This window comes from Penaeus monodon, unplaced genomic scaffold (assembly GCF_015228065.2).
Source record: "Penaeus monodon isolate SGIC_2016 unplaced genomic scaffold, NSTDA_Pmon_1 PmonScaffold_7550, whole genome shotgun sequence".
NCBI classification, from domain to species: Eukaryota; Metazoa; Arthropoda; class Malacostraca; order Decapoda; family Penaeidae; genus Penaeus; species Penaeus monodon.
The window spans coordinates 4,033-15,792 of NW_023662717.1; the positions used below are offsets into that span (position 1 = coordinate 4,033).

Genomic DNA, 11,760 nt, shown 5'->3' on the forward strand with positions numbered 1-11,760 from the left:
ATAGACTATACAAGAATAAAACCCTATAAAAGAAGAAAGAAGAAGACGGTGACTGTATTAAAGGTTAGTGTTTCCAGTAGAAGAAGAAGCAAATAGATTTACCATCTTTCATATGCTGTTGATAGAGCCATTTTCTGTTCAGGCTCACAGGTTCATGAATACTTAAGATTAGTTAAAGAAGTTCTAACTTTGTTACACTGTATCTAACAGGGTCAAATATGCCTCGCAAAACATTTTAATGATAGTATTTTGGAAAATTTTCCATCTGTGACAATCGGGATTACAGCTAAAAAAAGTATGGAGCCTTTTCATCATTATATTTGCTTTATTCTCTCCAAATCCAATTGAGACTAAGGGTCTGTGAATGATGGTCACCAAATAGAAGTCAATTTTGGCAGATTATCATCCAAAGTTCTATGTCCTTCAAGCTTTCTGCTCCTTTAAAAGCCAACACCTTCCCTAGTTGGTGGTGAATAGTCCGAGAAATAGCTAGCTCTATTTTGCTGGAATATGAATGTTTAAGGATTGTTGATTATATCATTAGGCACAAGGCTAGTGTAGGATGCATGATCTCATCTAAATATTCATTACGTATTCTTTTTCAAATATTCTTATTATGAGACTACATACTTTTCCAGTTTTAATTTTAGTAAGATATTTTGACTATATATATATTTTTTTTTCAGATATGAAAATGAACTGTTTTAATATCAAAGTGCTTGCTGAGGCCCCAGACTTATTCCAGACTGATAGCAAACAGAAATGTAACAAATCAGCCTGTCAGTAAAGTACATCCTCTAAGCAAGAATCCCCTTAGAACCATACACAGTGAGACAATATCTAAGGTAAATGTATATATTTTTACAGTGTAACATCTATCAACTGCTAAGTTTTCAAATATTCTAAGAAATTTTTTAGATTTGTTGTATAAATTATATATTTCTTTGTAAATTTGCATTTAAATTATTACTAACAGAGAATTTATACAGAGTATTACAGCCACTGCCCATAAGGTAATTACTAAAAGGAATTAGTGTCCCCAGTATATGTAGACAGTTGCATAGGAATTTGCTTGCAAGGTGCCATTAACACAGAAAACTTGCACTAAAACCATATAAATTTGGATTCTTTTGTAATATTGTTAAAAATAATAGTAATTTTCATCATAAAAATGCACAAGAGAACAATATCTTGCCTCTCATGTGCTTTACTTACATAGACTAGATTCTTCATAATCTCACTGTCACTTTATAAAAATAATTATTTTGAATCATGATATACAGATGGTAGTAATACTACTTATACTTTATTTTGAAACTGGCTTATTATTCATACATTCTTAAATAACATGGATATAATTCTTGAATAATTATGTTAATACACAAATTGACATGTAAATGAGGAGGAAGGAAGAGGGGACTAGAATATAGAGAAGGAGAGAGAAGAAAGAGTATGAGACATATAGAATATGTTAGAGAGAGGAGAGCACAAGGTAAAGCATAGATAATTGACAAACTTTGTTTTTTTTGCTCAACATAAAACAGTTGATATATTCCAGGCATATGCAGACAAGATTATCCAAGAAACAGAGCTAAGCAGAGACCACCTCACACCTGAACTGAACCTTCACCTTATCACTCAGTCATGTCGACTCTGGAAGGCACAACCTGAAGACTCACCTTTTCCTGAACCTTTCTGGGCTTTTTATTGGCCAGGAGGTCAGGCGGTAGCAAGGTTAAGAATATTTATTTACCAAGTACTGAAAAAAGGGTAGCAAGGATTGACATTTCAGAAAGAGACTGATGTTTATATCATGGGATGGGCTGATCTTCTTTTTATATCCAACAGTATGTCTTAGACAGCCCATATTTAGTAAGGGCAAGAGAGTTCTTGACTTGGCTGTGGTTGTGGAGCAAGTGGGTTAGCTGCTCTCAGTCCAAGGCTAAGATGGTGATGTTTAACGACATTGAGTGAAGGTACGGCTAAACACGAATTGTGTGGGTTATCCCTTCCACCCTGAAAAAAAAAAAAAAAAAAAAAAAAAAAAAAAAAAAAAAAAAAAAAAAAAAAACTGTAAAAGAGAATATTTGATTCTGAGAATAATAAGAAATAAATAAAAAGGATGTTAAGACAAACCTATAATTAAGAATAGGAATTAGGATTCCTATGTATTTGCATTCGTGCTACTTGGGCATATCTTGTTTTTTAAAGGGAAATTTTAAAATTTCCCAAAAATTAGAAGTAGACATGACTTATTGATGCATCAGGTTGAAATAATGTATGATAGGTGCTAAATAGTCTTTTCCATGTATTTATGTGTATAAATATATATATATATATAAAATATATATATAATATATATAATATATATTAAATATAATTTAAATATAAATATATATATTATATATATATATAAAATATTTTTATAAATAATTAAAAATAAATATATATATTATTATATATATATATATATATATATATTTTATATTTATACACATTATATATATAAAAATATATTTTAAAAATATATTATATATATTATATATATAAAATATCTAATATATCTTATATTATATATATAAAATATATCTATATTATATATATATAATTATAAAATATATATTATATATATATAATATATATATATATATATATATATATATATATATATATATAATTTTAATAAAATAATTTTTATATATATATATATTTATATATATATTTTAATGTATATATTATATATATTATGTATTAATTATAATATATATATATATGTTATTATATTATATATATATATATATATTTATTATATATTATATCTATATATATATATATATATTATATTATATAATATATTATATAAAATTATATATATTATTTTTATATATATATATATATATATATATTTTATATAAAATTATCTGTTTTTTTTTTTTTTTTTGGTATATATATATTTATTTTTATATATATATATTAAAAAAAAAAAAAATATATATATATATATATTTTATATTTTATATAATATATAAAACAAAACACAAACAAAAAATAATAATATAATATATATATATATATATATATATTATATATTTTAAAATAAAAGATATATATATATATAGTATTATATTATAAATTATAAAATATTATAATATAAAAATATATAAAAAAACAATATTATATTAATATATATATATATAATATATATAATTTTATATATATATATATAATATAATATATTAAAAATATATATACATTATTATATATATAATATATATATATATATTTATATATATATAATATATATTATATATATATATTTTATATATTATATATATTATATATATATATATATTATATATATATCTATTATATATATAATATATATATATATATATCATTATATATATATCTATATATATCTAAAATTTATTTTATATATTTATTATTTTATATATATATTTATATATTCTATTCAATTGATATATAATATATTTATATATATTATATTTCTTATATTTATATTATATCATATTTAAACATATATAATCAATTTATATTTATAAAATTTTTATAATATCCTATTATATATATATATATCTTCTATCAATAATACATAATCTATTTTAAAATTAAATTTTTACTTTTTCAATATACTTTAATCTATTATTATATTTAATTAAAATATACTAAAAATAATATGAGATTTTGTTTACAAATATGCTAATAATATTTAATTCTTTTATAATGTTTTTAAAACTTAATCCTAATATAATATCTATTTATTTAATTAATAGAATTGTCTTAATACAATCCCTTTTTATTTTCTATTATTCTAAATTTAAATATTCTTTTTTATCATTTTTTTTTTTTTTTTTTTTTTTTTTTTTTTTTTTTTTTTTTTTTTTTTCAGGGTGGAAGGGATAACCCACACAATTCGTGTTTAGCCGTACCTTCATCAATGTCGTTAAACATCACCATCTTAGCCTTGGACTTGAGAGCAGCTAACCCACTTGCTCCACAACCACAGCCAAAGTCAAGAACTCTCTTGCCCTTTACTAAATATGGGCTGTCTAAGACATACCTGTTGGATATAAAAAGAAGATCAGCCATCCATGATATAAACATCAGTCTCTTTCTGAAATGTCAATCCTTGCTACCCTTTTTTCAGTACTTGGTAAATAAATATTCTTAACCTTGCTACCGCCTGACCTCCTGGCCAATAAAAAGCCCAGAAAGGTTCAGGAAAAGGTGAGTCTTCAGGTTGTGCCTTCCAGAGTCGACATGACTGAGTGATAAGGTGAAGGTTCAGTTCAGGTGTGAGGTGGTCTCTGCTTAGCTCTGTTTCTTGGATAATCTTGTCTGCATATGCCTGGAATATATCAACTGTTTTATGTTGAGCAAAAAAACAAGTTGTCAATTATCTATGCTTTACCTTGTGCTCTCCTCTCTCTAACATATTCTATATGTCTCATACTCTTTCTTCTCTCTCCTTCTCTATATTCTAGTCCCCTCTTCCTTCCTCCTCATTTACATGTCAATTTGTGTATTAACATAATTATTCAAGAATTATATCCATGTTATTTAAGAATGTATGAATAATAAGCCAGTTTCAAAAAAGTATAAGTAGTATTACTACCATCTGTATATCATGATTCAAAATAATTATTTTTATAAAGTGACAGTGAGATTATGAAGAATCTAGTCTATGTAAGTAAAGCACATGAGAGGCAAGATAATTGTTCTCTTGTGCATTTTTATGATGAAAATTACTATTATTTTAACATATTACAAAAGAATCCAAATTTATATGGTTTTAGTGCAAGTTTTCTGTGTTATGGCACCTTGCAAGCAAATTCCTATGCAACTGTCTACATATACTGGGACACTAATTCCTTTTAGTAATTACCTTATGGGCAGTGGCTGTAATACTCTGTATAAATTCTCTGTTAGTAATAATTTAAATGCAAATTTACAAAGAAATATATAATTTATACAACAAATCTACAAATTTCTTAGAATAGTTGTAACTTAGCAGTTGATAGATGTTACACTGTAAAAATATATACATTTACCTTAGATATTGTCTCACTGTGTATGGTTCTAAGGGGATTCTTGCTTAGAGGATGTACTTTACTGACAGGCTGATTTGTTACATTTCTGTTTGCTATCAGTCTGGAATAAGTCTGGGGCCTCAGCAAGCACTTTGATATTAAACAGTTCATTTTCATATCTGAAAAAAAAAATATATATATAGTCAAAATATCTTACTAAAATTAAAACTGGGAAAAGTATGTAGTCTCATAATAAGAATATTTGAAAATGAATACGTAATGAATATTCAGATGAATCCATGCATCCTACACTAGCCTTGTGCCTAATGATATAATCAACAATCCTTAAACATTCATATTCCAGCAAAATAGAGCTAGCATATTTCTCGGACTATTCACCACCAACTAGGGAAGGTGTTGGCTTTTTTAAAAGGGGCAGAAAGCTTGAAGGACATAGAACTTGGATGATAATCTGCCAAAATTGGACTTCTATTTGGTGACCATCATTCACAGACCCTTAGTCTCAATTGGATTTGGAGAGAATAAAGCAATATAATGATGAAAAGGCTCCATACTTTTTTTAGCTGTAATCCCGATTGTCACAGATGGAAAATTTTCCAAATACTATCATTAAAATGTTTTGCGAGGCATATTTGACCCTGTTAGATACAGTGTAACAAAGTTAGAACTTCTTTAACTAATCTTAAGTATTCATGAACCTGTGAGCCTGAACAGAAAATGGCTCTATAAACAGCATATGAAAGATGGTAAATCTATTTGCTTCTTCTTCTACTGGAAACACTAACCTTTAATACAGTCACCGTCTTCTTCTTTCTTCTTTATGGGGTTTTATTCTTGTATAGTCATATACCTGGATCTATTTTCTTTCTTTTTTTCTTATATTATCTCTATTAGTTTTGTTTTTTTTTTCAAGAATCAAGAATTTTGGTGTGTCTTAAAATGAAATACTTCTTTATTGGTGAGAGATAAAGCACCTGTGAATAGAAATTCTATATAGGGTTATTTTGATTTTTTTCAAAATAAAATTTTTGCGAGAATGGAACCTTGAACATTGTATATTATGTGCTCTTATGTTTTCTTCTTGGTAGTGACACCACTACATAATGAGTTGTTTATTATTTATACTTTGTGTAGGATTGGGTCAGTCTTGTATGTGCTGTTTTAATTCTGGTTATGCAAACCTTTAGTTTTCTGTATTTTTAACTTATCCATGGTTGAGGTTCTGTATTTTTCAGAGGTTTAGCTTTTGTGTTTAGGATTGTGTTTAAGTGTTTTTTTCCCATTTTCTTTGCTTTTTTTAATGGTTAATGGTTAAAAGAAAGAGAAATGTGCTAGACATCTAAGGTCATGTAGCACTATAGTTAATGTTTGGGAAGGTGGTTGAGTTAGTGATTAGTTGTCTAAGCTGGCAAAGGAATTGGTGAGTGAAAGGGTTAGGTCGGGTGTGGTAAGGGTTAGATTAGATGAAGGATATGTATATGTTTGGGGAAAGAGAATGGGTTGTTGAAGCAGAAAGTGTGGGATTCTAAAACGATGTCTGATAGGTTGGGAGGTCGGTGAAGGGAGGATAGATGGGGAAAGCAGAGGTACGGGTTGTTTCAAAACGTGGGCACGATAATAGGGTGTGTGGATTGAAGGGGAACATTACAACTGTGCATGGGACTTTGGGTTTTAAAAGGGAGGTGTGACATAAGGTGTTTTCTGATTGATAAGTATGGATGAGACATAAGGGAATGTGGGGATATGATAATTGGGGTATTGGAGGATGTGTTAGAAAGGTCTCTTGAAGGCATACAATAGATGGACTATAAGAGGAAAGGATATGACGAAGGTCAGGTCTGTGGGAGCGGAAACCGCGAATATTCCAATGAAGGATGTTATACTTTACTGTTTTTTGAGGGGAAGCAGTTAGGGGGTGGGAAAAGGACTGAGAGGTCTGAGATGGGAGAGGTGTGGGAATTGGTGTTCTACTAGGAGGGGTATTAGGAGATGAGGAAGGGGATACTTGTGACATAAGGGATTCACGTGTGAAACCCGGGAGGGAGTGGAAGGGAGAGAGGGGATGGGGGGAGGGATAATGTGGGCGGGGTGGGGGTGGGGGGGGATGGGCTGTGTTGGGAGGGGGTAGAGGATAGGGTGTAGGGGGATTATCGTTAGGAGAGGATGGATATCAGCAGTTTACTTGGAGTGTGGAAGGAGCAGGAGTTGTAAGATTTGGAGTTGAGTGTCAGTTTCATTAGGTAATCTTGAATATTTTCAATGGTTTCTTCTTCTAGTTGGTTTGGGAGTTTTGGGGGATATAGGATTTCTTGTGAGGGGGGGAAGAGAGGACTGGTGTCTAAAGCAAAGGAGTAAAGGAAGGTGGAGTGATTGTGTGGTAGGGAAAGGGGGTGGAACGTTTTCTGTCTGTTAGGGGTTATGCGAGGAGGGGGGGGGGGAAAGGTGTTGGGGTTGTGGTGGTGATTGAGATATCTGTAGTAGAGATTGGAGTGTCTGGATTTAGGATGGCAAAAGAGTTTGACTGGGAAGGGTAGGAGGTAGAAGAGGGGGGTTTAGATGTAGGGGGGGTGGTTTAGGAAAATTGGTAGAATGAGCAGTATTACTGGAGTAAGGAGTAAGAGAGAAACCACGTCGACGTGCTTCTTGTTTGGATTCACGTAGTATGAGTCCAAGTTTGAATCTAAGAGTTGCTCACCTCAGACTCAAATTTGTAGGTGGGACAGCCCCTATAAAATACATTATGGGGGCCGCCACAGTTGGCACATGTGCGTGATTGTGCGGGCCAGTTAGATCGGGTATGGCCAGGTTGGGCACATGGGGCATCTGGCTGTGGAACGGCAAATGTTTGGCGGGGTGTCCTAGACCCAACAATTTGGCACTGACGTGGAGGAGGTTGGTATGGACGAACAGGGAGGGATTCTCCTCCTATATAGACTTTAAAAGGGGAAGGTCATGTCTACGGAAGGTAATTTTGGCTATGTTAGTGGGTTTCTTTCGATTACCTCTGGGGGAATGGAGTAGCATTGTACTGACGTTGCATCATAGTCTGTGAGACAGCAAGTAGTCTTCTCCACAATCTGACCAAATTTTTTGTCATAGATTGGGCAATTTGCGGGGGAGATTGAAACTGTTTCCGGGTGGCAAGTATTGGGGTTGGAGGGGGTTCTGCAAGGAGGGGGTTACCATATATGTCTGTTAGTTTTGTTAATGCTATAGCTTGGTTTTCGGATTTTTACTGTGACAAGACGGGAGCGGTCGGGTCGGCTACGGAAAGAGACTTTGCCTACTTGTTTTTGGAGACATTGTTGGAAGAGAAGGGTGTTGTCAAGTAGGGAGCTGTGGGAGGGATCACGAAAATCGGTCCCATTTGGCTGTGCTGAAGGGGGTATTCAATATTGTTGTAGTGTGGGGGTAGTCGAAGGGCGGGTGCGTGACGATGGATAGTGTTGAGGGAGGAAAGTGTTATGGGGGAGTGGGCAATAAGGCTGTAAGTATTAATAAGGGAGGATGGGGTGGTTGATGTTGGAGGTTTGTGGGTAGAGGTGATGAAGTTGAGCGTGCTGGAGAGTGGAAAAGTTTCTTAAGGATTGGTTGTTGGCTACTGTACTAGTAGGCATTGATGAGGGGGTAGTTGTTGCAGTGTTCGGAGCCGTGGTCAAAGGAGAGCCTGGGGTCAGGGAATCGGGTGGGTTTACATCGTTGGGGCTATTTGATAAAGGGGCAAGCCTCATTGCCCCTAATAGTGGAGGTAAGTTTTCATTGCTGGCCATGGGAAGCCTGGATTATGTTGGGGATAAAAACAGTCCACCCCTCAGGGTCCCCTTGAGGGTAAGGGCTAGAAAAATCAGGGAATACCGTGGCCCATGGCTCCCTCAGGCGTTCAGGACTGGCACAAAGTCAGCCTTTCATCCTTTCAGCACGGCTCTCACACCTTAGGAGGTGGATAGCAGAAGGGTTTTTGGGGAAGGGACAGAATGAAAGTGGGAAGGAAAAAAAAGACCCTGCAAAATTAGTTGAGTCGAGGGCTGAGTCCCAAAGGGTTTGGGAAATTCCCCATCATTGGGTCCCAGTCTCCGCCTCCTAAGCCCCCCCACGACAACAACGGGCAAGGGATTGGGGGGTTTGCTTTTTTTTTTTAATTCTTATTTATTTATCTTTTTGTGTGTGTGTGTGTGTGTGTGTGTCCTCATGTATGATTAAGGGATTACTGATGTTATGTGCTTTTTTTTGCTGCTTGATCAGCTATTTCATATCCTCTTATGTTTTTTGTGTGATGGTATCCACTGTGTTGTAAGTATCTGATTTTGGTTTGTGTGTATATCATTGCCTGTATTTCAAATATAATGCTTATAGTTTTTTTGTTTTAAGTTTGATATTAGTTGTAAAGCTGATTTTGAATCTGAAAATATTACTGATGTTGCTAATCTGTTTTGGATATAGGTAATTCCTTCTTTTATTGCAAAAAGTTCTGCTTCTATTATTTCTGTTTCATATGGTTGTTATGTTTTTGTCTTGAATATATACAACTGCATAAGTGGAATTCTTGTTTAATTTTGATCCATCAGTGTATATTATTTATAATTCAGATATCTTGTGTTTTCCATCTTCAAAAATTGAGCCTTAATGATTTGTTCACGTACAATTTTTGCCAGGTCTTATATGAAAATAGTTTCTATAATTTTAAATAAACCCAAAACCCTGGTGGCATAGGTATTGTTTGATAATGTTTTTGTTTTTTATTTTAAATTGTAATTCTTTACAGGTTTCTATAACTCTGTGTACTGTGAATACTTTTGGATCTTCTTTCTATCTGTTTGTTTAAAATGGACCTGGCATTCCAGAGAAATTTAAATTTATCCATTCATGTATTTCCAAAATTTCTTTTATGTTTTGGGTTTCTTCTGTTAGTATCTCTGCAGTTTTTTTTGATTACAGACTTCTCTGATTTTAAGTTTAAGGTATATTTGATATTAGTTCAATTATACTTTTACAATTTTTTATCCAAGATGGATTTATTTTATCTGTTTTTTTTTTTTTCTGATGTTTGGGGTTTATTTAGTGGGGCTGGGAGTGTCCTTGTTATTGGGGAATTCAAGTGTACCTTGTTTTTCATGCTTTGTTCATGTGTGTGTGTTTGTTTTTTTGTTTTTTCCAAGGTTTTTATTCACTGATGGGTTTGGTGTATTTGCTTCTTTCTTGTTTACAGTGTTTTTCTGTTTTGTGGGTTTTCTATACTGGTGTTATGTTGTGGGGTTTGGGTTAAAGTTTGAGCAAATGTTTGTGTTATGTTTGGGTTTTTTTGTTGTTTGTATTGTCCTCTAGGTTTGGTAGTTTTCAGTGTTTGGGTTGTTGATTTCTGCTGTTGTTATATAGTTTTTTTTTCTTAAACTGATGTAGAAATTTCTTTACTTCTTGATTGTTTGGTGTTGTATTGTTTTTGTTTTTTTCTTGAGCTTTTATATGAGTCTAACATGTTTTGGGCATATGCCAGGGGGTTCCCATTACAGAAAAAACAATAAGAAAGGATTTGACCCCCGCTGATTACAATTACTACATCTAGGTTTTTTTGCAAAAAATGATCCCATGTCCATACATAAGGGATCTGTAGCATTTTGGGGTAGAAAATGTTACTGGAAAATGGGATGCAGTATGGCCTATGGCTACTTGGGTGGATAGTGGACCTTGGAATATAATTTTTAGAGCTTTAGTGGGTAGCCATTTATTTTCTTCTGTTGATTTAGTTTATTTATTATGTTTATTTCTATTATTTAGGTATCTGGTTTTCCCTCTTTTCTTGGATCTCTTGGATGTTAATTTCAGTTTCCACTGGGGAAATGGTGCTAAAGGAGCACCCTTGGTTTCTACCAGAGGCCGGTTGTATACACTGGACTTCCCTTTACCAAGACGATTTATTTCATTCAAAAGGTCCTTTTTCTTATATCAGTCCTTCAAAAAATTATATAATGACTTTGCCATCTCCTAAGATTCTTAAGGAGCTTTCTATGGTCATGGTCATTTTTTGGTTATGAATTTATTCTGGGGCATCTGTTATTTTTTGGATTGTTGAAGTTTGAAGTGATTGATTTGTTTTATGAGTGAATTAATACTACATTTTTGTGAGGTACCTTGCGTTTCTGATGTGGGGGAATTGGGGTTCCCTGGTTTGGCTGCCGGGTTCTTCTTACGAAATTGTTTTGGAGTATGGGTAGTCTTCGCTCTAGCTCTGCTGTTTTTTTCTGATTACAGCAATTCTTTACATTGTTTTTTATCTGGCACATCGCCTGGATTTAGTTCAAAAGTCAAGTTCTAGCTTTCACTTCACTAAAAATTTGGGAAGAACTCGTGTTGACTGTTCACACTCTGGAGGTTTGCAGCCGAATTCGTCGTCCACAAAAAAGCGGCCGTCCGTTGTCTCAAGATGTTTGTTTACATGACAACGAGCACAAAATAATATGCGGGTGTCTGTATACATATATACATGTGTGTATTTTACACACACGCATACATACATAGTCGCATGTGAGTATTTACATACACGGCTACATACATAGTCGCATGTGTATTTACACACAACATACATAGCCGCATGTGTGTAAATTTTCACACACACGCATACTCATAGTCTAAAGTGTGTATTTACACCACGCATAAAAAAATAGTCGATTGTGTATTTACACACCGCAATACC

The 11,760-nt window shown here is 32.8% G+C and overlaps 2 protein-coding genes across 2 annotated transcripts; one reads left to right on the forward strand and one right to left on the reverse strand.

Annotated features, from left to right (window-relative positions):
- The first annotated feature begins 1,468 nt into the window (after window positions 1–1,468).
- On the forward strand, window positions 1,469–1,974 carry LOC119571703 (electron transfer flavoprotein beta subunit lysine methyltransferase homolog). The gene is made up of 3 exons (XM_037918888.1): window positions 1,469–1,492; window positions 1,559–1,756; window positions 1,849–1,974. The coding sequence occupies exons 1-3, from the start codon at window positions 1,469–1,471 to the stop codon at window positions 1,972–1,974; spliced, it is 348 nt and encodes a 115-aa protein (XP_037774816.1).
- Window positions 1,975–3,845: 1,871 nt separating this feature from the next.
- LOC119571702 (electron transfer flavoprotein beta subunit lysine methyltransferase-like) lies at window positions 3,846–11,218 on the reverse strand. Its single transcript, XM_037918887.1, has 4 exons — window positions 11,198–11,218; window positions 5,073–5,230; window positions 4,194–4,369; window positions 3,846–4,081 (listed from the first exon to the last, which is right to left on the reverse strand). Exons 2-4 carry the CDS (start codon window positions 5,226–5,228, stop codon window positions 3,907–3,909), a joined length of 507 nt encoding a protein of 168 aa, XP_037774815.1. The 5' UTR covers window positions 5,229–5,230; window positions 11,198–11,218; the 3' UTR covers window positions 3,846–3,906.
- Window positions 11,219–11,760: the final 542 nt, after the last annotated feature.